This window comes from Thamnophis elegans, chromosome 13 (assembly GCF_009769535.1).
Source record: "Thamnophis elegans isolate rThaEle1 chromosome 13, rThaEle1.pri, whole genome shotgun sequence".
Lineage (NCBI taxonomy): Eukaryota > Metazoa > Chordata > Lepidosauria > Squamata > Colubridae > Thamnophis > Thamnophis elegans.
The window spans coordinates 3,497,159-3,523,804 of record NC_045553.1 but is presented as its reverse complement, the minus strand read 5'-3'; the positions used below and the strand labels follow the sequence as shown (position 1 = coordinate 3,523,804).

General features: G+C 48.0%; 1 protein-coding gene across 3 annotated transcripts; it reads left to right on the top strand.

The window, feature by feature from the left end:
• Position 1: 1 nt before the first annotated feature.
• CCDC157 (coiled-coil domain containing 157) lies at positions 2–24,063 on the top strand. Of its 3 annotated transcripts, none has more exons than XM_032229174.1 (11): positions 2–81; positions 4,612–4,981; positions 7,441–7,612; positions 9,848–10,532; positions 11,735–11,812; positions 13,962–14,152; positions 16,030–16,206; positions 17,867–18,035; positions 21,424–21,563; positions 22,505–22,584; positions 23,791–24,063. In XM_032229174.1, the coding sequence occupies exons 2-11, from the start codon at positions 4,734–4,736 to the stop codon at positions 24,044–24,046; spliced, it is 2,196 nt and encodes a 731-aa protein (XP_032085065.1). In that variant the 5' UTR covers positions 2–81; positions 4,612–4,733; the 3' UTR covers positions 24,047–24,063. The 3 variants fall into 3 exon arrangements, with proteins under 3 accessions (XP_032085065.1, XP_032085064.1, XP_032085066.1); XM_032229173.1 differs by having other exon boundaries at positions 17,807–18,035; XM_032229175.1 differs by lacking the exons at positions 7,441–7,612; positions 9,848–10,532; positions 11,735–11,812; ... (4 more) ...; positions 22,505–22,584; positions 23,791–24,063 and having other exon boundaries at positions 4,612–4,985.
• The last annotated feature ends 2,583 nt before the right edge of the window (positions 24,064–26,646 follow it).

The following is a 26,646-nucleotide window of genomic DNA, read 5'->3' as shown; positions in this document are numbered from 1 at the left end:
TTCTCGAAGAGGGCGGAGCCTAGCAAGAAGCGGCGCATGCGCACAGTTTCTGGCCACGTCGAGCACCATAGAGATGCTAGGGTAGAGCGGCTCTTTTTTTCTTTCTTTTTTCTTTTTTTGGCCAAATGCTTTCTAGGCCATTATTGAAGCTTTGTTAAAAGGGCAGATGAGAAAAAGTGATTGGCTCAAGTCATCCAATTGGCTAAGGCAGGACAATAACTCACCGATTTCTAGCTGATGATGCTTTAACCCAAAACTTGGCAACTTTTAAGACTTGTGGACTTCAACTCCCAGAATTCTCCAGCCAACTCTGAGCTGGCTGGAGAATTCTGGGAGTTGAAGTCTATAAGTCTTAAAGTTTCCAAGTTTGAAGACCTCTGCTTTAACCACTATAGAGTGCCAAACTGGCTCTTTGCCCAAAAGATACCTTTTAGCTTTTTTCCCCCTGGAAACAACATCCTTCTGTGATGTCATTCCTCTATTCCGGGCGTTAGTTTTCTTTTAAAGTTCGGATTTTTGCATGCCATTTTGCATGTAGGTCTCTGGGTGCCAAGGCCTTCCTCAACCGGCCTCGCCTTTGGCCAAGGCAACGCAGCGCCGGGGGGGCATTCCCTGCTAAGACTCCTAATAAAGGAGAATATTTGAAGCTCAGGGTTGACAGGAGGAGTTCCTTTGTGCCCCCTGAGTTTGCTTGGTTTCTTGCAGACGTTTCATGACCCTACTAGGTAACATCATCAGTGCTAGAAGTGGGCAGAGAGGAGGCAGGAGGAAGAGGACTATAGGCTCCTGGATGCTCTCTGAGCTTGTTTTTATTTTTGCTAACGTTTCATGACCCTACTAGGTAACATCATCAGTGCTAGAAGGGGGCAGAGAGGAGGCAGGAGGAAGAGGCCTATAGGCTCCTTGATGCTCTCTGAGCTTGTTTTTATTTTTGCTGACGTTTCACGACCCTACTAGGTAACATCATCAGTGCTAGAAGGGGGCAGAGAGGAGGCAGGAGGAAGAGGACTATAGGCTCCTTGATGCTCTCTGAGCTTGCTTTTATTTTTGCTGACGTTTCACGACCCTACTAGGTAACATCATCAGTGCTAGAAGGGGGCAGAGAGGAGGCAGGAGGAAGACGACTATAGGCTCCTTGATGCTCTCTGAGCTTGCTTTTATTTTTGCTGACGTTTCACGACCCTACTAGGTAACATCATCAGTGCTAGAAGGGGGCAGAGAGGAGGCAGGAGGAAGAGGCCTATAGGCTCCTGGATGCTCTCTGAGCTGGTTTTTATTTTTGCTAACGTTTCACGACCCTACTAGGTAACATTATCAGCGCTAGAAGGGGGCAGAGAGGAGGCAGGAGGAAGACGACTATAGGCTCCTTGATGCTCTCTGAGCTTGCTTTTATTTTTGCTGACGTTTCACGACCCTACTAGGTAACATCATCAGTGCTAGAAGTGGGCAGAGAGGAGGCAGGAGGAAGAGGACTATAGGCTCCTGTTTTTATTTTTGCTGACGTTTCACGACCCTACTAGGTAACATCATCAGTGCTAGAAGGGGGCAGAGAGGAGGCAGGAGGAAGAGGACTATAGGCTCCTTGATGCTCTCTGAGCTTGTTTTTATTTTTGCGGACGTTTCACGACCCTACTAGGTAACATTATCAGTGCTAGAAGGGGGCAGAGAGGAGGCAGGAGGAAGAGGACTATAGGCTCCTGTTTTTATTTTTGCTGACGTTTCACGACCCTACTAGGTAACATCATCAGCGCTAGAAGTGGGCAGAGAGGAGGCAGGAGGAAGAGGACTATAGGCTCCTTGATGCTCTCTGAGCTTGTTTTTATTTTTGCTGACGTTTCACGACCCTACTAGGTAACATCATCAGTGCTAGAAGGGGGCAGAGAGGAGGCAGGAGGAAGAGGACTATAGGCTCCTTGATGCTCTCTGAGCTTGTTTTTATTTTTGCTGACGTTTCACGACCCTACTAGGTAACATCATCAGCGCTAGAAGGGGGCAGAGAGGAGGCAGGAGGAAGAGGACTATAGGCTCCTTGATGCTCTCTGAGCTTGTTTTTATTTTTGCTGACGTTTCACGACCCTACTAGGTAACATCATCAGCGCTAGAAGGGGGCAGAGAGGAGGCAGGAGGAAGAGGACTATAGGCTCCTTGATGCTCTCTGAGCTTGTTTTTATTTTTGCTGACGTTTCACGACCCTACTAGGTAACATCATCAGCGCTAGAAGGAGGCAGAGAGGAGGCAGGAGGAAGAGGACTATAGGCTCCTTGATGCTCTCTGAGCTTGTTTTTATTTTTGCTGATGTTTCACGACCCTACTAGGTAACATCATCAGCGCTAGAAGGAGGCAGAGAGGAGGCAGGAGGAAGAGGACTATAGGCTCCTTGATGCTCTCTGAGCTTGTTTTTATTTTTGCTGACGTTTCACGACCCTACTAGGTAACATCATCAGTGCTAGAAGGGGGCAGAGAGGAGGCAGGAGGAAGAGGCCTATAGGCTCCTTGATGCTCCCTGAGCTTGTTTTTATTTTTGCTGACGTTTCACGACCCTACTAGGTAACATCATCAGTGCTAGAAGGAGGCAGAGAGGAGGCAGGAGGAAGAGGACTATAGGCTCCTTGATGCTCTCTGAGCTTGTTTTTATTTTTGCTGATGTTTCACGACCCTACTAGGTAACATCATCAGTGCTAGAAGGAGGCAGAGAGGAGGCAGGAGGAAGAGGACTATAGGCTCCTTGATGCTCTCTGAGCTTGTTTTTATTTTTGCTGACGTTTCACGACCCTACTAGGGAACACCATCAGTGTATTAACCCGACTAGCAATTCCTTCCCTTGCATAACCTTCCAGCGCTGCTACGTCACTCGGGATTCCCCCCCTCCTCCTCCTCCTGCAGACGGGCGGGGCGGGGAGCCACTGGGATCCAGCGTTCCAAAGGGGCGGGGTTTCGAGCCCCGCGCGTGCGCCGGGGGAGCCTCCCCGCGGTTGCCATGGCAGCGGAAGCCTGCGCGGCGCCTGGCGAGAGCCGGCGGCTGGGGCTGCTTCTTCGGCAAGTGGGTCTTTCCTCCCCGTGAGCCCCCTCCCCAGCCTTTTAATTGGGAGGGGGGGTCTCTGTGAGGCGGGGAGCCCATAAGCCTCGGCTGCTCTGGAGGGGGTGGGTTGGGGGGGGGCGTTCTGTGGCATTGGGGAAGAGTGCCTCTGAGCATGGGCAGAGTGCCTTTTGCTTTCTAGCTCAATATACAACATAAGGGGGGGGGAAGAGTTTGGCCTAGTGGTTAAGGCAGCAGTTAAAAAGCAGGGGGCTGCGAGTTCTAGTTCTCCTTTTAGGCACGAATGCCAGCTGGGTGACTCCAGGTCCCATTCTCTCTCAGCCGGAGCCCGCCTTGCAGGGTTGTTTTTTTTGGGGGGGGGGAAGGAGGAGGTGGAAGGGGTGTCCTGTATGTTCTCTACCTTGAGTTTACCTATCAAGCCATAAAGGTAGATCAAAAATGGGAAGAAATCCTAATTGGGATAGCCGACGAGCTCGCCACGCTTCTAAGAGAACGGTTTTTTAAAAAAATATTTACATTTATTGATATGCTGCCCCACTTCCAAGCTTGGTGATATTGAGTGGAAGGGTGGCTGTTACTGAGCTGCAGAAGCTTTAAGATAATGTTTCTTTAGAATAGAAAATATAGAATAGATCAGTGTTTCTCAACCTTGGCAACTTGAAGATGTCCGGACTTCAACTCCCAGAATTCCCCAGCCAGCGAATGCTGGCTGGGGAATTCTGGGAGTTGAAGTCCGGACATCTTCAAGTTGCCAAGGTTGAGAAACACTGGAATAGATAGAATAGAAATAGAACAGAACAGAAATAGAATGAAATAGAAATATAGAATAGAATAGGGATATAGGATAGAATAGGATAGAACTCTTTATTGGCCAAGTGTGATTGGTCACACAAGGAATTTACAATACAATAGCAGATTTGGAAGGGACCTTGGGAGGTCTTCTAGTCCAACCCCCTGCCTAGGCAGGAAACCCTATACCGTTTCAGACTATCCAACATCTTCCTAAAGACTTCCAGTGTTGGGGCATTCACACCTTCTGGAGGCAGTGTCTTTGGTGCATATGCTCTCATAAATAAAGTTTATAAAAAAGCTTTATTGTGGTGGGTTTCCCAGTTGCCCAACTGAATTGGGCATTTTTTGGCCTACCTGTCGAGTTGCTTCCCGAAGACCTGGGACAGGCAGAGGTGGGGTTTTGTTGGATGTTTAAAACGTTTGCAGGATGTCTTGGCTGTAGAAACTGCCTTTTGCAGTTGATGAAATGCCCACGGGTGCTTTATTCCTCCCTTAGCTTCCCCTCTCAGCTGCCTCAGAGAGCCGAGGTGGCGCAGTGGTTAAATGCAGCACTGCAGGCTACTTCAGCTGACTGCAGTTCAGCAGTTCGGCTGTTCAAATCTCACCGGCTCAAGGTTGACTCAGCCTTCCATCCTTCCGAGGTGGGTAAAATGAGGACCCGGATTGTTGTTGGGGGCAATATGCTGACTCTGTAAACCGCTTAGAGAGGGCTGAAAGCCCTATGAAGCGGTATATAAGTCTAACTGCTATTGCTATTGCTATTGCCTTTCCTGTGCTTTCAGGTAAGCCATTTTCATGCCAGCGTCTTACCTGAGCTGCTCCCCTCCAGAAACATCAGCCTGAAGACTCAAAACCAGCGCTTTTTCCTTACGGTTCAAATGACACCTGGGGAGGGGGACGCATCATGGTGAGTTTGCTGGTTAACCAGAACTGCATGGAAAGCTTGCGGAAGGATATCACGGACCTCCAAGGGACCGTCATCAGCGTATTCTCCCACGCTGGAGCGGTGCGTTTTCCTTCCTGGAAATTCCCAGATAAAGTATCCTGCGACCTGGACTTGGTGTCTTTGATGGGACAATATGACTTTGTGGAGAATGACCCCGAATTCACGCAGCATTCGCACGTAGTTCTTCTGGAACTAGTGATCGACAGGTAAGGTTAACATCGGTATCTCCCGCATCTTTTTTCTATTCTTCTTTGGCTAAATGCCCAGGGAGTCTTGTTTCTGGGTAAACACGGGCGGGATTCAATTGGGAGAGATTCTTTGGGGGAGCTAATGTTTCCTTGGAGGATGACAGCTGGAGGCCTGCTTCGTTCTTTCCTACTGTTTTCTTTTTAACATTTAATATTTCTTTTTAATTTAATAAGTTCAATCTTAAGCCACCTCGAGTAATTTGGAGCCAGGCAATATCCAGTTGAACAAATGCAATATCCACAAAAGCCAAGCTTAAATTGCATTAACAGAGGGATAGAATCAAGATCGCGTGAAGGGTTAATACCACTTTATAAGGCCTTGGTAAGGCCACACTTGGAATACAGCATCCAGTTTTGGTTGCTACGATGTAAAAAAAAATGTTGAGACTCTAGAAAGAGTGCAGAGAAGAGCAATCAAGATGATTAGCAGACTGGAGACTAAAACATATGAAGAACGGTTGCAGGAACTGGGTATGTCTAGTTTAAGAGAAAGAAGGACTATGGGAGACATGATAGCAGTCTTCCAATATCTCAGGGGTTGCCCCAAAGAAGAGGGAGTCAAACTATTCTCCAAAGCACCTGAAGGCAGGACAAGGAACTCTTTTATTCCCTATAGGAGGGGCCATTCATTGTCCACCTGTGGTGTTACTCCCAAATCGACCCATGTTTCTTAGCTGTTCCCTTCGTTTGGCCACTCTGCACCCTGGGAACAGGCTCCAGCTGTTCCTCTGCCTCACTGATGTCTGGCTCCGAAGGCAGCTGATAACTGGCATATGGCCCTGGCCCCCTCTCTCCCTCTGACACAGAGCCCTTCTCAGAGCCTTCCCCAGACTCCAGGACTGGCCCAGGCTCCTCCCCAACCCTCCTCACTCTCTGAATCTGCCTCCAGATCCTGCCGGGGGCGGGGGGGGGGCACAGCACATGGAGTTGCCATGAAATTTGAGGTACTGGGGTATTTGAAACTATTTCAGTTTTTTCATTCAAAAAACTGAAAATGATAGAATTTCACTTTGTGTTCAGCAAATCTAAGGGTATTAGAATAAATATAGACTCATCTAACAGACTTACACGTGGATATCGTCATACATATGTAAAAAGATTTGTTATTAATTCACTCATCTGTATGTTGTAGAACTTTCTAAAATGAGTAAGGTAAGCTTCAGTTTTTATTATCACCTAAACTCAACTAATTTGGTTGTGGTTAGGATAAGCCAGATCTTCTTCCTTTGAGTTGTATTTAAAAAAGAAAAATGGAATAGTCTACATTTTGAATCCCAATAAATACATTTTAATAATCCCAAAACTGCCTGGATCTCTTGTTAGTAGATGAGCAATAGTTGGAAAAAAATGAAGGGAAACAGCTCTCTGCACCAGGAAAAAACTTGACTGTTGTAATATAGTTCCTTGTGTAGGTGTGTGTTCTCCATGGCCCAGTTCATACTAGGGCTTGCAGAGTCACGCTGAACCACACAGGAGAAAACAAACTCCTAGAACGCCATAACATCCTGATAGTGCATAACATAACATTCTGATATGTGCCCTACCATTGACGTCCAGGATTTGACCATATATAGACTGAGCAGTAGATTAGAAATTGTACTTTTACAGGCTGTTTTTAAGCACATGCTATTGCTCCCCCTGCCTTTGTCCTATCTCAATAAAAGGGGCTCTCAGACCCCCAATCTGGGTCGCTCCATCCCGAGAAAGGTTGTCTCCTGTCTTTTCTCAACATTGGCCTCATGGGCGAACCACGGGAACTTCACACTTGACCCTGCCCATTGTAAATTTTCAGCACGTCAAACTATGGATGCCTTCTTTTAAGTTTGTTTACTAATTCAGTATAATCCTTCTGAACCGTGACCCGTCAAAACCGCGCTCGACTAAACCGCGCCCGATTAAACTGCGTCACTGACGTCATCAACAGGGCGACAACAGCCAGCGCGGAGAAAGAAGGGCCCTTTAAATAGCGCTTTGAAAGCAAGCCGATTCAACTTAAGGTAAGGGTTAGGTTTAGGGTTAGGTTTAGGGTTAGGTTTAGGGTTAGGTTTAGGGTTAGGTTTAGGGTTAGGTTAAAGGTTAGCTTTAGGGTTAGGTTTAGGATTAGGTTTAGGGGGGTTAGGTTTAGGTTTAGGTGTTAATTTTAGGTTTAGGGTTTACAGCATGCTTCTGTCTCCGCGCTGTTGTCGCCCTGTTGATGACGTCAGCGACGCGTTTAGTCGGGCGTGGTTTTGTGGGTGAACCCTTCTGAACTCATTTAATGCATCTTTAATTGCTCTGCAATAAGAAAGAATGTGGTTTTCTTAACATGTGGTATTTGAATGTTATTATTTCTTGCTCTAGTTGGCTTTGAAAGTGCTTTGCAAAATATGACACCTGAAACAAAGATTTCCTTTTGTGTGCCCCCCCCCCCCCAAAAGGCTTCTCCTGCTGCTCCAGAGTTTCACGGGATACACGGAAAACCTTATCAGCGAAGAGGCTGTGCCCCCCTCGCGGCCGGTAGGCCCCTCCATGTCTATCGGGCTGACCGTGAGGAAGTACTGGAACAGCATGCTGAAAATGGGCGCCCTTTATCAACAGCTGGTGGCTGAGGTAGGCAAGTGTCCATCTGCTCCCATGAAGCCAGAGGTATATATTTGTTTCCCTCCTTGGAGGGCCTCCCCAAGACTCCAGGACTGGCCCCGGTTCCTCCCCAACCTCCTCACTGTCCGAATCTGCTGGATGCTCTAGCAGGCCACAACATTGTGCAAAGGCTAAGGCAAAAACGAAAACCATCTGATGGGCGAGTGTAACAGGCAGGTTTGGTTTTCAGGTGGATGGTTGACGTCGGCTGTTGGTCAGTTTCAAGTGCTGATAGAGCAGATAATAATAATAACAATAACAATGATAATAACAATGATAATCAGTCATAATCATAATAATATGCCAAATGCAGACTCTGCAAAGAAGCTGATGAAACTGTTGATCACATACTCAGCTGCTGTAAAAAAATCGCGCAGACTGATTATAAATTGCGGCACAATTCTGGCTACCACCCGGGGGAGGGCTTCTCTGTTGCAGCTCCAGCCCTTTGGAATGAACTCCCCACGGAGATTCGGACCCTCACCTCTCTCCAGGCCTTCCGGAAAGCTGTCAAAACCTGGCTGTGCCGGCAGGCCTGGGGTTGATGAGTTCCCCTCCCCTCTCGACCTGTATGGCTGTATGACTCTTGTGTATTTTAATTACGTGTATTGTGTTTTTATCCCCTTTCCCCTTTTGAGTTGTTCGCCGCCCTGAGTCCCTCCCGGAGAAGGGCGGCATACAAATAAATTAAATCTTAATCTTAGTAGCACAAATGATCCGTTGGGATTTGTGCAAAAATTATAATATTAAAACAGCAACAAACTGGTGGGAACATCAGCCTGAAAAAGGTCACCGAAAATCAGATGGTCAAGATCTTATGGGATTTCCGTATACAAACCAACAAAATACTGGCGCATAATACACCAGACATCACACTGGTTGAGAAAAATAAGGTCACAATCATAGACATCGCAATACCAGGTGATAGCAGGGTTGACGAGAAGGAACATGAAAAAAATCGCAAAATACCAGGACTTAAAAATCGAAATTCAACGATTATGGCACAAACCAGCAGTGGTAATTCCAGTGGTAATCGGCACACTGGGTGCTATTCCAAAAGCACTGGAATTACATTTAAAACGGTTAAAAATTGACAAAATCACCATCAGTCAAATGCAAAAAGCCGCACTGCTTGGATCTGCACGCATATTACGAAAATACATTACAACGTCCTAGGCCCCTGGGTGGGGCCCGACTAGTAACCAATGCCAAATCCGGCGAAACAACTGGCCGCTGCGATACAATTCTGTTGCTGCGACTAATAATAATAATTCTTTTCCTAATAATCTGGTTCCATATTCCAAAGTCGTTTGGTCCACTCTTTTCCTTTCTTGTTTCCCTTGCCCCTTCCCCAAATTTCATTCTGAGTGATTTTAGGCCAAGTGGTGTGTCAACCTTCGCATCGCACTGCAGGGTGGAATTTATTTGTGTTTGTGTGTGAGTGTAATCCTAGTGGCCAACCATTTAAACGTGAGCCAGCCATGTGCAGCAGCTGCCAAAAAATCCAACACAGTTCTAGGCTGCATCAACAGAGGGATGGAATCAAGATCACGTGAAGGGTTAATGCCACTTTATAATGCCTTGGTAAGGCCACACTTGGAATACTGCATCCAGTTTTGGTTGCCACGATGTAGAAAAGATGTGGAGACTCTGGAAAGAGTGCAGAGAAGAGCAACAAAGATGATTAGGGGACTGGAGACTAAAACATATGAAGAACGGTTGCAGGAACTGGGTATATCTAGTTTAATGAAAAGGAGGACCAGGGGAGACATGATAGCTGTCTTCCAATATCTCAGGAGTTGCCCCAAAGAAGAGGGAGTCAAGCTATTCTCCAAAGCACCTGAGGGTAGAGCAAGAAGCAATGGGTGGAAACTAATCAAGGAGAGAAGCAACTTAGAACTGAGGAGAAATTTCCCGACAGTGAGAACAATTAATCAGTGGAACTCCCTGCCTCCAGAAGTTGTGAATGCCCCAACACTGGAAGTCTTTAAGAAGATGTTGGATAGACATTTGTCTGAAACGGTGTAGGGTTTCCTGCCTAGGCAGGGGGTTGGACTAGAAGACCTCCGAGGTCCCTTCCAACGCTGCTATTGTATTGTATTGTACATACATACTTACATCTACATATATTTGTTAATGCACCCCAGGTGAAATAATAATTCATACTAAGATTCCTTCCTCTCCCCCTCCCTCTTTTGTGCCTAGAAAAAATATACCAAAGATGCTTCTAATCTAAAAAACTCCTTCCGGGTCGCCAAAGCCGAGCGCGAACGTTTGAAAAGCGGCTCTTCTGAGTCGGATGTGACGTTGCCCATCTTCCAGTCGTCCCCGTTGACGTCTTCCGCCGGCAGCCGGCTGCTGGACCACCCCTTCAGTGCCCGCTCGGACCCCTCGGTTAACGTGGTCGGCCGGAGCGTCCACTCCCAAACCATCGAGAGCGCCCTGGTGCCCTGCGACGCCTGCGAGAGCACCCAGGCCAGCCTGCAGGAAGTCGGCAAGGCCATCATCGACCTCTGCGGCACCCTGAACATCTCATCCTCCCTGGGCAAGTTCCTGAAGATGGTGGAGGAGAGGCTGGGAGGCAAGCTGCTGACGGCGATGGACGTGGGGTACTGGGCCACCGAGCAGAGCAAGGACCTTTCCCGGGTCAACAAGCACATCCAGATGCTGATGGGGCTCATCAACCCTCTGAAAGGGGAACTGGAGGAGTTTGAGAAGCAGAAGAACGAGCTGAAGAAGCAGCTGGAGAGCCTGGACGGCAGCCTGCAGAAGGAGAAAGAGGCCAAGAGGCAGCAGAGGGAGGAGACGGAGCAGCTCCTGCAGAAGAAGGAGAGGGAAAGCCAGCAGCTGATGGCCAAGCTGCAGAAGGCCAAGGAGGACCTCGGAAACCGTGAATATCTCTTCCTTTTGAGATGCCAGCTTAGCCACGTAGGCTGGGCAGGATTTGGTAGGGCAGCGGTTCTTCCGTTTTGGGGCTCCCGCAGAACGAGCCGGAGAAGAATCCTGGCCCGCTCAAGGCCAATGCGGCCTTCCGAGGTCGGTAAAATGAGGAGGCCGAGATTGTTGGGGGCAAGAGGCTGACTCTGTAAGCGGCTTAGAGAGGGCTGTGAAAGCACTGTGAAGAGGCATATAAGTCTTAAGTGCTATTGCTATTCCTTTTCTCCTTCCTTTTCTCCTTCCTCCCTCCTTTCCTTCTACGATTGTTGGGGGGCAACAGGCTGACTCTGGAAACCAATCAGAGAGGGCTGCCTGGAAAGTATTGTGAAGTGGCATATAAGTCTAAGTGCTATTGCTATTCCTTTTCTCCTTCCTTCTTTCTTTCCTTCCTTCCTCCCTTCCTTCCTTCCACCCTGCCTCCCTCCCTCCCTTCCCAGATTGTTGGGGGCAAGAAGCTGACTCTGTAAACCGCTTCGAGAGGGGCTGGAAAGGACTGTGAAGCGGCATATAAGTCTAAGTGCTATTGCTATTCCTTTTCTCCTTCCTTCCCTCCCTCCCTCCCTTCCTTCCTTCCTTTTCTCCTTCCTTCCTTCTCTGATTGTTGGGGGCAAGAGGCTGACTCTGTAAGACGCTTAGAGAGGGCTGGAAAGTACTGTGAAGCGGCATATAAATCTAAGTGCTATTGCTTTGCCCTCCCTCCCTCCCTTCCTTCTCAGATTGATGGGGCCAAGAGGCTGACTCTGTAAGCCGCTTAGAGGGCTGGAAAGTACTGTGAAGCGGCATATAAATCTAAGTGCTATTGCCTTTCCTTCCTTCCTTCCTTCCTTCCTTCCTTCCACTTCCTTCCTTCTCAGATTGTTGGGGGCAAGAGGCTGACTCTGTAAGACGCTTAGAGAGGGCTGGAAAGTACTGTGAAGCGGCATATAAATCTAAGTGCTATTGCTATGTCCTTCCTTCCTTCCTTCCCAGATGGTTGGGGGAAAGATGCTGACTCTGTAAGCCGCTTAGAGAGGGCTGGAAAGTACTGTGAAGTGGCATATAAATCTAAGTGCTATTGCCTTTCTTTCCTTCCTTCCTTCCTTCCTTCCTTCCTTCCTTCCCTTCCCTTCCCTTCCTTCCTTCCTTCTAAAGAGTCTTTCGTGTGGTTTCTTCCAGGAGCTGTTTCTCTGGAGATGAGTCTGTCCACCTTGAAAGAAAAACTCCAGGTACAGGAAAGCACCATCCAGGAACTGGGTAAGAACAAACGGCACACTGAATTTAGACGGGTGTTTCTAGCTGAAAAGGGTGGCTCAGTGGCTAAAGACGCTGAGCTTGTCGATCAGAAAGGTCGGCAGTTTGGCGGTTCGAATCCTCAGCGCCACAAAACGGAGGGAGCTCCCGTGACTTGTCCCAGCTTCTGCCAACCTAGCAGTTCGAAAGCACGTAAAAAATGCAAGCAGAAAAATAGAAAACCACCTTTGGTGGGAAGGGAACAGCGTTCCGTGCTCCTTTGGCCTTGAGTCATGCCGGCCACATGACCACAGAGACGTCTTGGGATAGTGCTGGCTCTTCGGCTTTGGAACAGAGAGGAGCAGCGCCCCCTAGAGTCGGGAACGACTAGCACATGTGTGCGAGGGAAACCTTTACCTTCCAGTTGAAAAATTAATTCATTTTTAGCCCCGTCGTAATTTTGAACAGCCACTAAACAGGGCGTGTCGTTCAGCCACGACCATCTTATGTCTCTCTTCATGTCTTGGTGCTGTAATTGCTTTGTGGTCCTCGCCTTACGACCACAATTGAGCCCAAAATTTATGTTGCTAAGGGGACAGTTGTTAAGTGAATCTCTGCAGGAGTTAATGTTAGTAAAAAGGTTTTGTTAACGTGACTCTGGCTTCCCCTCCTGACTTTGCATGTCAGGAGATCACAAAAGGGGATCACCAGATCCCAAGACACTGCAACGGTCATTAATATGAGTCAGTTGCCAAGCCTCTGAATTTTGATCCCAGTGGTCGTGGGGAAAACATGTGCACAAGTGCATATAAACATATAAAACATACAATGGACGGTTGCAGGAACTGGGCATGGCTGGTCTAGTGAAGAGAAGGACCAGGGGAGACAGGATAGCATCCTTCCAATATTTGAGGGGCTGCCACAGAGAGGAGGGATGTCAAGCTATTTTCCAAAGCACCTTTGAAGGCCAGACAAGGGATAATGGATGGAAACTAATCAAGGAGAGATTCAACCTGGAAATAAGGAGGAATTTTCTGACAGTGAGAACAATCAACCCTTGGAACAGAAGTTGCCTTCAGAAGTTGTGGGAACTTCCTCACTTGAGACTTTCAAGGAGAGACTGGACTGCCATTTGTCAGAAATGGTGTTAGGTCTCCTGCTTGGGCAGAGGGGGTTGGACTAGATGACCCACAAGTTCCCTTCCAACTGTTATAATCTGAATCTATCTATGATGATCAAAGGTCTGGAGACTAAAACATACGAAGAACGGTTGCAGGAACTGGGCATGGCTAGTCTAGTGAAGAGAAGGACCAGGGGAGACAGGATAGCAGCCTTCCAATATTTGAGGGGCTGCCACAGAGAGGAGGGGGGGGGGGTCAAGCTATTTTCCAAAGCATCTTTGAAGGCCAGACAAGGAAGAAAGGATGGAAACTGATCAAGGAGAGATTCAACCTGGAAATAAGGAGGAATTTCCTGACAGGGAAATTCGGGTGCTTTGGAACAGAAGTTGCCTTCGGAAATTGTGGGAGCTTCATCCCTGGAGGCTTTCAAGAAGAGACTGGACTGCCATCTGTCAGAAATGGTGTCAGGTCTCCTGCTTGGGTGAGGTGGCGGGTTGGAGTAGATGACCTATAAGGTCCCTTCCAACTCTGTTAATCTGAATCTATCTAAGATGATCAAAGGCCTGGAGACTAAAGCAGGAACTGGGCCTGGCTAGTCTAGGGAAGAGAAGGACCAGGGGAGACAGGAGAGCATCTTCCAATATTTGAGGGGCTGCCACAGAGAGGAGGAAGGGGGTCAAACTATTCTCCAAAGCATCTTTGAAGGCCAGACAAGGAATAATGGATGGGAACTGACCAAGGAGAGATTCAACCTGGAAATAAAGAGGAGTTTCTTGACGATGAGAACCATCAACCCATGGAACAGAAGTTGATTTTGGAAGTTGTGGGAGCTTCATCCCTGGAGGCTTTCAAGAAGAGGCTGGACTGCCATCTGTCAGAAATGGAGTAGGGTCTCCTGCTTGGGAGGGGGTTGGACTAGATGACCTACCAGGTCCCTTTCCAACTCTTGAGGTTATCCTGAGGCTGAAACCCATGCAGGAAAAGGAGCTTCTGAGCCCCTCAGTCGTTCCCCCCCCCCCCTGCAGGCTCCTGAGCGCTTGTGCTTTTCACAGAACAGGCCCGAAAGGATCTGCAAGAGGAGATGGAGTCCAAGATGGTGGAGAAGGGCGAAGTGGACCGGCGGGAGGAGCAGCTGAAGGCCCTGGGCAGCCAGCTGGAGCGGGTGGAGCAGCAGCTGGCCTGGACCAACCTGGAGCTCAACAAAGAGAGGGCCAGAGGGGACAGCATGCTCCAGCACCAGGAGGTGAGCGGGGGCGGCGGTGGGGCGGAGGGGCTGGCCAGGGAGGAGGGGTGTCCTTCCCCTTCTCCTCCTCCCTCCCCCCAGGAAACTGTAGGTTGGAAGAAAGAATGAGAAGCCCCTTCTGTCTTCCCACCAAGAAAAGTAGGGGATGAAGACAGGCTTCACTCTGTGAAACGCTCTTGAAGCTTTCTTTCTTTTTCTTTTTTCCTTTCCTTTTCCTTTTCCTTTCTTTTTCTCTCTTTCTTTTTTTCTTCCTTTCTTTTTTTCCCTTTTTCTTTTTTTAAAATTTCTTTATTTTTCTTTCCTTTCTTTTTTTTTCATTTTTTTCCTTTCTTTCCTTCCTTTCTCTTTTTCTTTCCTTCCTTCCTTTTTTCTTTTTCTTTTCTTCCTTTCTGCCTTTCTTCCTTTTTTCTTCCTGTCTCTTTCTTTTCTTCCTTTCTGTCTTCCTTTCTTTTTTTCTTTCTTTTCTTCCTGTCTTTCTTTCTGTATTTTCTTTCTTTCTCGTTTTCTTTCTTTTCTTCAAACTGTTGATTTTTTATTGATTACATTTCTTAGTGCTTAATAAAACCGTGTTGTCTGGGTATTTAATTTGCTTAACAATCTTGATTATATTCTTAATCTCAACTACTGATAAAATAGATTCCACGTTTGATAGTATTCTGTGTCTTCCGTCTGCTTAATTTTCAACGTCAATCTATCCATTTCTGCACATAGTATCTTCATTATCTCTTCATCTCGTGGTGTTTCTTCATTTTTCCAATATTGTGTGAATATACAGTAGTGGCCAAAATTGTGGAAACCTTTTGGGAAGAGTGTACAGTATTTTTGAGGTTTGATCGCCAATAACACCACTTCAACACCACAAAAAATATCACCATAGAAAATACAAGATATATAAAAATTATCACATCAGTTAGTTGAGTAACCTTTAGTATGAATTATGGCCTTACAGTGGAGTGAACCAAGTCTTTTAGTTATGCAGCTGTTAATGTGAAACCAATGATTGTTTCTATTAACTAGGTTTTTTTTTTAATTGAAAATTTTGAAAAAAAAAACCTTTTACAAATATTTACCTCCCTCCCCCTACCCTCCCCCCCCAACCCTCCCCAACCTACACCCTCCCTCCCCCACCCCCGCTTCCCAGAACCAATACAGGGTATAAATCTTTAACAAAGATATTCTAAGATAAACTTTAAAAAAAGTTAGTACCATCTTTCATTTGAGCTTTAACTCCTCTTTGCTAGGCTAACTCTAAACAGATTATATCATTCCTTGTTTCTTCAATCATAAACTATCTGGAATTTCTTAGTCCCATATTTATTTTGAGTATAGTCAATCCATCTTCTCCACTCCAGTTTATATCTCTCATTTGAGTGGTCCTTGAGATATGCTGATATTTTAGCCATCTCTGCTAAGTTTGTTACTTTTAATGTCCATTCTTGAATAGTAGACAAATCTTCCTTCTTCCAGTATTGCGCCACCAACAGTCTTGCTGCAGTTATTAAATGCAAAATCAAGTTAGTCTTTATAACTGCTATTAACTAGGTTTTATCGCTGTCTATATTTGGCTGTAACTTTTCATACAATGCAGACAATTGAACAAACTTTGTTGCATTACATTTGTTGCATTACATTCTTGATTAATTTATCTTTCCATTGACATATAGGTTTATGGTATTACTCAAAGGAAAAGTGGTGTTATTAGCCATCAAATGTCAAAAATATACTTTTCTCGTAAGGTTCCCACAATTCTAGCCACTACTGTAATCCTTGTTTTCTTGAAGCTTCACGGTCAGACTTAGCTGACCGATTGAAGATTGGCATTTTACTGGCATTTCAGTCCCATAATATCCCCCTTCCATCTCTCTCTCTCCCTGCAGTCACTCCAGGTCAAGCAGCAGAATCTGATGCAGCAGCTGGACAGCTTGGATCAAGAATGTGAGCAGCTGAAGACCACGGTGGCCGATACAGAAGATGACCGCCAGATGATGAGAGAGCGACTGAAGGAGATCCAGGGAGAGAAATGGGAGTTGCAAAGCCGGCTGGAGGCCCAGAAGGTCTGGGGAAAGGCAGTGGGGTAGGAACTGGGGTTGTAAGTTGGGGATTCTACCAGTACTGCAGGCGAACTCTGCCGACTGCCAGGAGTTCGATCCTGAGCAATTCAAGGTCGACTCGGCCTTCCGTCCTTCCAAGGTGGGTCAAACGAGGACCCAGATTGTTGGGGGCGAGAGAGGCTGACTCTGTAAACCGCCTAGAGAGGGCTGTAAAAGCACTGTGAAGCGGTATATAAGTCTTAAGTGCTATTGCTATTAAGAGCTGTGGTGGCGCAGTGGTTAGAAGGCAGTATTGCAGGCTAATTCTGCCAATTGCCAGGAGTTTGATGCTGACCGACTCAAAGTTGACTCAGCTTTCCCTCCTTCCGAGGTGGGTAAAATGAGGACCCAGATGGTTGGGGGCAAGAGGCTGTCTCTGTAAATCAATTAGAGAGGGCTGTAAAGCACCATGAAGTGGTATATAAGTCTAAGTGCTATTGCTATTGCTTTGCCCTTCCTTCCTTCCTTCCTTCCTTCCTTCCTTCCTTCCTTCCTTCCCAGTGGTTAGAAGGCAGTATTGCAGGCTAATTCTGCTGACTGTCAGTAGTTCAATCATGACTGGCTCAAGGCAGTGGGGTAGGAACTGTGATCGTAAATTGGGGATTATACCAATACTGCAGGCTAACTCTGCCGACTGCAAGAAGTTCGATCCTGAGCAATTCAAGGTTGACGCAGCCTTCTGTCCTTCCAAGGTCGGTAAAACAAGGACCCAGATTGTTGTGGGCCATGTGCCGACTTTGTAAATCAATGAGAGGGCTGTAAAACACCATGAAGCGGTATATAAGTCTAAGGGCTATTGCTATTGTTTTGCTCTTCCTTTTCCCTTTCCTACCTTCCTTCCTTCTTTTCTTCCTTCTTCCCTCCCAGTGGTTAGAAAGCAGTATTACAGGCGAATTCTGCCCACTGCCGAGGGTACGATCATGACCAGCTCAAGGTTGGCTCAGCCTTCCTTCCTTCCTTCTTTCCTTCCCTCCCAGTGGTTAGAAAGCAGTATTACAGGCTAATTCTGCCCACTGCTGAGAGTTCGATCATGACCAGCTCAAGGTTGGCTCAGCCTTCCTTCCTTCCTTCCTTCCTTCCTTCCTTCCTTCCTTCCTTCCTTCCTTCCTTCCTCCCTCCCTCCCTCCCTCCCTCCCAATGGTTAGAAGGCAGTATTGCAGGCTAATTCTGCCCACTGCCGAGAGTTCTATCATGACCAGCTCAAGGTTGGCTCAGACTTCCTTCCTTCCTTCCTTCCTTCCTTCCTTCCCTCCCTCCCTCCCTCCCTCCCTCCCTCCCAGTGGTTAGAAGGCAGTATTGCAGGCTAATTCTGCCCACTGCCGAGAGTTCGATCATGACCAGCTCAAGGTTGGCTCAGCCTTCCCTCCTTCAGAGGTTGGTAAAACGGAGACCCAGATTGTTCCGCGGGTGGTGGGGGTGGGCATAAGCCGACTCTGTAAACTGCTGAGAAAATGCTGCAAAGCTTTCTGAAGCGGTCTACAAGTCTAAATGCTCTCACTCTTGCGCTTTTCCTCCCTTCCGCTCGCTCATTCTGAGGCCAGGCTTAGTTTCCGTCTCCCCGTAGGAGCTCTGCTGTAGAATTCAGAAAGCTTGCAAGGTGACGTGCACCGCTCTCTCCACCCAGAAGCTCACGGAGAAACTGAAGCAGGAGAAGCAGGGGTTGGAGCAGTCCGCCTCCGATCTGCAGAGGACCATCGCCGAGCTGGGGGAGCTGATCCACGAGATGAAGGAGAAGGAGAAACTCTTGGTCTTCTTCCCTGATCTTCACATTCCCGCGGAGACCCAGTTTGAAAGTAAGTTTCCCTTCCCCCCAGCCCGGGGGGGGGGAGGGACCCCCCTGAATCGACGTGCTGATTAAGCGCCGTGAATGTGAACTCCGCCACCACCACCAAAGTAAGAGGTTACCGTATTTTTCGGAGTATAAGACGCTCCAAAGTATAAGACGCGCCTAGCTTTTGGGGCTGAAAACAAGGGAAAAAGAATCTGCCTCTGCCTCCTAGCAATTTGCCTCCTTGCAGCAAACAGCAAACCACCACCAAAGTAAGAATTTACTGTATTTTTCGGAGTATAAGACGCTCCAAAGTATAAGACGCGCCTAGCTTTTGGGGCTGAAAACAAGGGAAAAACAATCTGCCTCTGCCTCCTAGCAATTTGCCTCCTTGCAGCAAACAGCAAACCACCACCAAAGTAAGAGGTTACCGTATTTTTTGGCGTATAAGACGCTCCAAAGTACAAGACGCGCCTAGCTTTTGGGGCTGAAAACAAGGGAAAAAGAATCTGCCTCTGCCTCCTAGCAATTTGCCTCCTTGCAGCAAACAGCAAACCACCACCAAAGTAAGAATTTACTGTATTTTTCGGAGTATAAGACGCTCCAAAGTATAAGACGCGCCTAGCTTTTGGGGCTGAAAACAAGGGAAAAACAATCTGCCTCTGCCTCCTAGCAATTTGCCTCCTTGCAGCAAACAGCAAACCACCACCAAAGTAAGAGGTTACCGTATTTTTCGGAGTATAAGACGCTCCAAAGTATAAGACACACCTAACTTTTGGGGCGGAAAACGAGGGAAAAACTATCTGCCTCTGCCTCCTAGCAATTTGCCTCCTTGCAGCAAACAGCACAGACAATATACACTGTTTGTAGTGTTACATTTCAGGCTACACTGGTACTGATGCTGTTAAGATGGATGCGGCTTTCTGGAAGTATAGTTATTCTCTGCTATTTAAAAGAATAGCACTTTTTAAAACAATTGCACTGGGTCTCTTCAGGTCAAGCATTTATTTTAAGAAAAGCTTCTTCATTTTGTTAAGCTGTCTAGAACAATAATAAAGCTGTCTTTAAAAAATAAGTCTCATAAATTTAACATTCTGTAGACCAGTGGTAGTCAACCTTTTTCTACTTACCGCCCACTAATGGATCTTTCTTGATGGAAAAATTTCCTTACTGCCCACCAGTTTTTGCGTAAGTGCGGAACATGAGCATATTTCTTTTTTTCAGACCTGGGTTCTAAATTTGTTTCACAATTTAACAACTCCTTTTACGTTTTGATCTGCACTCCACACTTTCCCCCCTCCTCTTTTCCCTTTTATTACAAACACCAAAAACAATGCTGTGTTAGGTGCCAATTTTTATTAAGTGTCACCATCAAAACAAAATTCCTTTTCCTGCCTTCTTCTTCTTCACCTTTCTTATAGTATTTCACTATATCAAGGATCTCTTCTTCCCTTTTTTATTTTCTCCTTCTTCTTCTTTTACTTATTTCTTTCTTTTATTTTATAAGATAACAAAACTTAATTTATGAGCCAGACTAAACACTGCTTACTCTCTGCCTTTATTTTATCTCCTTTTCTCTATTTTTCTTCCCTTTTTTGTTAATTTTTTTTTATCTTTTCCTTTTTATCTTTTTTTTTTTACCTTCCTTAGGGCAATGTACAAAAGTAAGGCTGAGCTAGTTAGCCCGCTTATTATTATTAGCCAACAACAATTCTCTCCTGCCTATAACTTTTCTTTCTCCTATTTTGCAACTGCTCTGCTCCGCTTTGTTTTATAACAAAACTTATCTGCCTGCCCCTGCTATCAGTTTCCACTCCTCCCCTTCCTCTTCCCACGTGTTTGCTTGTTTGCGCGCACGCGCACGTTGGTTTATTGATGTGTGCGCTCGCGCCTGGCCACTCGCTCAAAAGGAGGTTTTAACCTCCGAAGTCCCTACCGCCCACCTAGAATCCCAAAACGCCCACTAGTGGGCGGTAGGGACCAGGTTGGCGACCCATGCTATAGGCGTTTATAGTTATTGACTTACCTCATTGCAGTAAACAGCAAAAAAAAACCCAGCCTGTTTCAGTTTAGTCTGATTAGCACAAGGGGAAAAAAATCTGCCTCTGCCTCCCAGCAATTTGCCTCCTTGCAGCAAACAGCCTGTTTCAGTTTCAGCTTCAGCACAGCCTGATTAGCACAAGGGGGGAAAAAAATCTGTCTCTGCCTCCCAGCAATTTGCCTCCTTGCAGCAAACAGCAAGTTTCACTTTCAATTTCAATAGGGGCCTCCCGTTAATCAGCTGTTTCAGGCTGCAGGGATTCCCATAGCCTATTGCTGTCTCCGCGAGCCCCATTTTCTCCGTTTGCTGCAAGGAGGCAGAGGCCAAAGGGTGGAGGGCCGGTGGGGGCCCGGAGCTACATTCAGTGCATAAGACGCACCCAAATTTTCACCCTTTTGTAGGAGGGGGAAGGTGCGTCTTATACTCCGAAAAATATGGTAATCTGGGTGAGCACAGCCCATTCTTTGATTTCGCAACGTCTAAGACAGATTGAGTCCTGGTTTCAATTAGGAAGATGGGACCCTCTTTGACCAGGTCAAAGTCAAGGTTCCCCTCGCACATGCATGCTAGTCGTTCCCGGCTCTAGGGGGCGGTACTCATCTCCGTTCCAAAGCCGAATGCCATCAATATTAAACTGAGTCTGCTCGGATGCTGAAGGACACCATGGAAGCCAAGTGGAGCGTGTGGAAGGGAGGAGGGGGAAAAAGAAGGGATAGGAGAGAAGGAAGCAGAGGTGAGGAAAAGAGGAGAGAGAGAAGGAGCAGAAAGAGGAGTAGAGAAGAGAGATGATAAAGGAAGGAGGAGAGAGGGGGAGAAGGTAGTGCTGTTGTAAAGCATAGTATAATATGGTGTATGGAAAGCAGAACAACAAATGAGAGTTATTGTGGGTAGATGGTGAGAGGAATTGATACAATATCGGATAATACATAATAGTGTTTGTTAAGATGTAAGGGCATACTTATGGATACTTATATGAAAATAAAATTTTTTAAAAACTATTGGGGGTGGAGCCGAAGAGCCAGCGCTGTCCGAAGACGTCTCCGTGGTCATGTGGCCAGCATGACTCAACGCCGAAGGCACACAGAACGCCGTTCCCTTCCCACCAAAGGTGGTTCCTATTTTTCTACTTGCATTTTCACATGCTTTCGAACTGCTAGGCTGGCAGAAGCTGGGACAAGTCACCAGAGCTCCCTCCGTTACGCGGCACTGGGAATTCGAACCGCCGAACCGCCGACCTTTCTGGTCGACAAGCTCAGCCTCTTAGCCCCTGAGCCTTGCACCACCCATCCCGTTCCGAGCGCAGCCATTCCAAAAACACAGCTCCTTCTGTTCTGGCACGGATTCCCCCAACCTGGTTTTTAATTCTTTGCAGTCTCCGGGAACGTGACGGAAGACATGGGCAAACAGCTGCAGGCCAACAACATCCGGATCAGCGTTCTGGAGGAAGAGAATTCCCGTCTCCGGAACGCAATCTCCAAAATGAAAGAGCCGCCCCAGCAGGAGATGCAGAAGGTAGGCGGACGGGGCAGAGGGGAGGAGGGGGGGGGCAATCCAAAGGCACCAGGGCATCATCAGCCACTTGGGGTCGTGAGGAAAGACCAGTGGCCCCAACTCTACCCTGCTTCAGAGAAGTGGCTGTCCAGGCTCTTCTTTAAAAACTCAGGGGATGGAGCTCCCACAGCTTCTGCTCCACTGGCCTCATCAAACATGCCAAGGGAGACGTTGTCCCAGTTCCAACTCCTCTTCCTCTGAACCGGGCTTCTGTTCTGACTGAGGCTCCCCGAGAGCCTGAAGCCAACTCCTGGTCTCGACAAAAAAAACCTTTTATTAAATTGGCTGTGAATTCTGCTCATTCACCTCCAGCAAAGTCTTTCAAGGGTGGATTTATGGTCACAGACCTCATCTGGCTTGGAGAGCTGCCAGGTGGAGATCTGCAGAACTTGGCCAGGAGCCTCGGAGAGTCATGAACCAATGAAGTGAACTAATGGTCTCCTGCAAACTCCACTCCCTTTTTGCTCCTCTTTTATTCCCTCTGGGAGGGGCCATTCACCGTCCACCTGTGGCCTTCCTCCCAAGTCAACCCCTGTTCTTTAGCTGTTCCCTTCGTCCGACAACTCACACTGGGAACAGGCTCCAGCTGTTCTTCTACCTCACTGATGTCTGACTCCGAAGGCAGCTGATAACTGTCAGACGGCCCTGGCCCCCTCTCTGCCTCCGACACAGAGCCCTCATCAGAGCCTTCCCCAGACTCCAGGACTGGCCCAGGTTCCTCCCTAACCTCCTCATTCTCCGAATTGGCTGCCAGCTCCACTAGTGGGTCCCAACAGCTCCGATGGGGCCGCAACACGACCCAGTAACGTCCGTCTGCACTCCTCGGATAGCGTCAACAGCAGTGCCTTCCTTCCGGTCTCTTAGGATACGGACGCCTAACAGGGAAATTCCTCTCTCCGTAGTTTCTACTTCCAACCCAGCTGTGGATTCGGTCCGCCGAAAAACCGGGGCCTCAAGACACTGCGATGCCGCCTCCCGTGGGGTGAGTGGGCTGGGCCCCGAAAGGGATCCGGTTTGAGAGATGGGCCGCGCGTGACTGGACACACAAGGAATTTGTCTCTGGTGCAGATGCTCTCAGTGTACATAGCAATAGCAACAGCAGTTAGACTTATATACCGCTTCATAGGGCTTTGAGCCCTCTCTAAGCGGTTTACAGAGTCAGCATATCGCCCCCACAGTCTGGGTCCTCATTTCACCCACCTCGGAAGGATGGAAGGCTGAGTCAACCTTGAGCCGGTGAGATTTGAACCGCTGAACTGCAGATAACAGTCAGCTGAAGTGGCCTGCAGTACTGCACCCTAACCACTGCGCCACCTCGGCTCTCGCCACATACATTCATCAAGAATCAAAAGATACAGCGCTAAGTGATAGTCAAGGTTACTAATAAGCAATCATATCATACTAGGAAACAAATAAAACAATATAAAATTTAAAGATAAAAGCAACACATGGCTATGGTCATAAGTGGGAAGAGATAGATACTAGGAAGGAAGAGAAGAATGATAATAGAGGCTTAGTAAATTATTGAAAGTGTTATGGGACTTCGTTGTTTAGCAGAGTGATGGCATTCGGGGAAAAACTCTCCTCGTGTCTTGTTGTGTTGGTGTGCAGTGCCCTATAGTGTTGTTTTGAGTTGAAAGATAGAAGCAACATGGTTATAGTCATAAGTGGGGAGAGAGAGGTACAAGGAAGGAAGAGAAGAAGAATAGTAATGCAGCCTTAGTGAATAGTTGGACAGTGGTGAGGGAATTAATTGTTTAGCAGAGTGATGGCATTGGGGGGGGGGAAAACTGTCCTTGTGTCTAATTGTCTTGGTGTGCAGTGCTCTATTGCGTCATTTTGAGGGTAGGAGTTGGAACAATTTACGTCCAGGAGGTGAGGGGTCTGTAGATATTTTCACGACCCTCTTTTTGACTCGTGCAGTGCGCAGGTCCTCAATGGAAGGCAGGTTGGCAGCCATTGCTTCTTTCTGCCGTTCTGATTCTCCTCTGATGTCTCCGTCTGTCTTGTTGGGTTGCAGAGCCAAACCAGACAGTGATGGAGCTGCAGATGAGAGAGTCAACAATTCCTCTGTAGAACAGAATCAGCAGCTCCTTGGGCAGTTTAAGCTTCCTGAGTTGGCGCAGAAAGAACATTCTTGTTGTTGTTTTTTTTGAAGCACTGCCTTCTCCGATGGCTCCTTTTGCAGGTACCCCGCCGCGCCCGGTTTTCAGGGACCGGTTTCCAGGCCTCTGACCAGCAGCAGCAGCGGCGCCTCACGACACAGGCCTCCAAACAACCCCGCCCCGCAATGGACCTCTGGCAACCAGCTGCCCAAGACCCCCCTGGGCCCTGCTCCGTTCAACCTTTTCTACAAGGAGGCGGTCAACAGCCCTTACGCCCCGGCCAAAGGAAGAGGACGCCTGCCCCCACCAGGATACTGTACCCGCAACCACCAGAAATAAAAGAGAAGCACGCTCAAGGAGGAGTGTCAGGAGTGTCACTCTGTGTGTGTGTGTGTGTGTGTGTGTGTGTGTGAAGAGGTGTGCAGGGCAAGGGGATTGTAGGAGGGGGGAACCCAAGGCTGGGTGGATAACCCAGCACAGGGCTTAGAACAGTGATGGCGAACCTATGACACGCGTGTCAGTGCTGACACGCGTAGCCATTTCGGGTGACACGCACATGCTCCCCAAACTTGTTTCAGCGGCAGCTCTCAGCCTGGGCGGCAGCGTCACGCAGGCTGTGGAAGGAGGAGGAGGAGGAGGAGGGAACCAACCAAAGAGAGGCTTTTACCGAGTCTGCGCCCCACAGCCAGGACCGTCCTGGCGCCTCAAGCCGCGTTTCTTCCTGCAAAACCCTTCTGGCGTCAAGCGGAACTCTCGGGTTGCCCGAAGGGCTTTGCAGGAAGAAACGCGGCTTGAGGCGCCAGGACGGTCCTGGCTGTGGGGCGCAGACCCGGTAAAAGCCTCTCTTTGGTTGGTTCCCTCCTCCTCCTCCTCCTCCTCCTCCTCCTCCTTCCACAGCCTGCGTGACGCTGCCGCCCAGGCTGAGAGCTGCTGCTGCCGCTGCCGCACAACTGAGGGAGGGAGAGGGAAAGCAGAGCTAGCCTCAAATTCCACCGTTGGGACAGGGGAAAGGGCTTGTCCCTCAAGAGTGGGGGGGGATAGAGGTGGGAAGAAGGGGTCCGGCCTGTCCCCAGCGCCCCCCACAGACGGATTACGGATCGAACGCTTCTCTCTCTGCAGCCTTTTTCTGCAAGTCCCAGCTACTCAGCGGGGCGTCATCATTTCCGGGGGGTTGCAGTTTTCCAGCTCAGATATCAGGATCCGCCGGGATTAAGTGGGAGAAAACGCCGCTGGCCGAGCGGAACAAACACATCCAAAGGTTAATCTTATTTTACGAAAACACAACTTCCAAAAGTCGATCGTGGCCTCCGTCAAGAAGCTCTTCCCCCACCCACCCCCACCCATTCTGGGGTCTTGGTGTCCCTCGGCTAAGATCCACCCCGGAAAGCAGAACGGGGGCAGCCCTCCTGTAATTCTGGCTGGGTTAAAGAGCAGGGATGGAGGAGCCATATCACACCTTCATTCAAAGGGTGGGGAGGGGGAGGCCCGATAAAGTCCCTCCCTTGGGGTGTCTGAAGTCCCAGCTGAAGCAGCCGAAGGAAAAAGGATAAGCATCCGTCGCTGCCCAATGGCGCTTGGGGTAACCCCGCTGGGCAGAGCCAGTCGAGGCTCATCCTGCAAATGAGGGTTTCCTTTGGGGAGGGCCAGGTGGTTTCAAGCACCCCAAACAGCCACCCTCTCTCTCTCCGTCCCCCTTCCTTTGCTCCTGGGGCTGCGGAACTTTCCATGGGCTCAACAGTAATTGAGTAAAATTCTAAGCCACTGCAGTAGCTGCTTTTTGGTTTTATTTTTTTTAATATTTATCCGTCTCTCTTTTAGTTGAAGAGTTGAAGTCCACAAGGCTTAAAGCTGTCAGGTTTGAAGACCCCTGGGGTTTTTTTCCTAAAGGGTTAGGGGTGCAAGGTTCTTGTAACTTGACAGCTTTAAGACTTGCACGCTTCAATGCCAGAGTTTCTGAGCCAACATTTTGGTTGCTAAGCAGGACCGTTGGTAAGTGATACTGATAATAATATCAAGGGCAACATACGAAATCGACTGATGAACAAAGAAGTTACTAAGCAGCTATGTTAAATAATTTGTTTTTGGTTTATTAAATACAATTATATTGCAATTATATATTTTTGTAGTTTAAACTATAAATTGCGCAAAATTATGTTTTTGTCGAAGTGACACACAACGTGAGTTATGCTCGATTTTTTGCCGATTTTTGACACACCACGCCAAAAAGGTTGCCCATCACTGGCTTAGAAAAAACTCCTGCCGTTCCCGGTCCTCGGCTTAAACCTAGTTATAAACTTTGTGATGGGGACTTCTCTCTTGGTTTTCGCTCTTTTAACTAGGTTGTAAGGAAGGTTAGGTAAAGAGCACGATAAAGAGGAAGGAAGGAAGGAAGGAAGGAAGGAAGGAAGGAAGGAAGGAAGGGAGGGAGGGAGGAAGGGAGGAAGGAAGAAATAACAGGAAGGAAGGAAAAAAGGAGCATGAGAAAGGGGGAAGGGAGGGATGGAGGGAAGGAAGGAAGGGTGTCAGGCCTGCAGCCTTCTAAAGAGCATGATAAAGAGGAAGGAAGGAAGGAAGGAAGGGGCATGAGAAAGGGGGAAAGGAGGGATGGAGGGAAGGAAGGAAGGTGTCAGGCCTGCAGCCTTCTAGAGAGCATGATAAAGAGGAAGGAAGGAAGGAAGGAGCATGAGAAAGGGGGAAGGGAGGGATGGAGGGAAGGAAGGAAGGGTGTCAGGCCTGCAGCCTTCTAAAGAGCATGATAAAGAGGAAGGAAGGAAGGAAGGAAGGAGCATGAGAAAGGGGGAAAGGAGGGATGGAGGGAAGGAAGGAAGGTGTCAGGCCTGCAGCCTTCTAGAGAGCATGATAAAGAGGAAGGAAGGAAGGAAAAAAGGAGCATGAGAAAAGGGGAACGGAGGGATGGAGGGAAGGAAGGAAGGCGTCAG

Bases quoted from the DNA above. Each gene is read 5' to 3' on its own strand.
- CCDC157 (XM_032229173.1), top strand. From the start codon at position 4,734: ATGGTGAGTTTGCTGGTTAACCAGAACTGCATGGAAAGCTTGCGGAAG. The intron at 11,813-13,961 runs GTAAGAACAAAC...TGCTTTTCACAG, and splicing joins AAGCACCATCCAGGAACTGG to AACAGGCCCGAAAGGATCTG. The intron at 14,153-16,029 runs GTGAGCGGGGGC...CTCTCCCTGCAG, and splicing joins GCATGCTCCAGCACCAGGAG to TCACTCCAGGTCAAGCAGCA.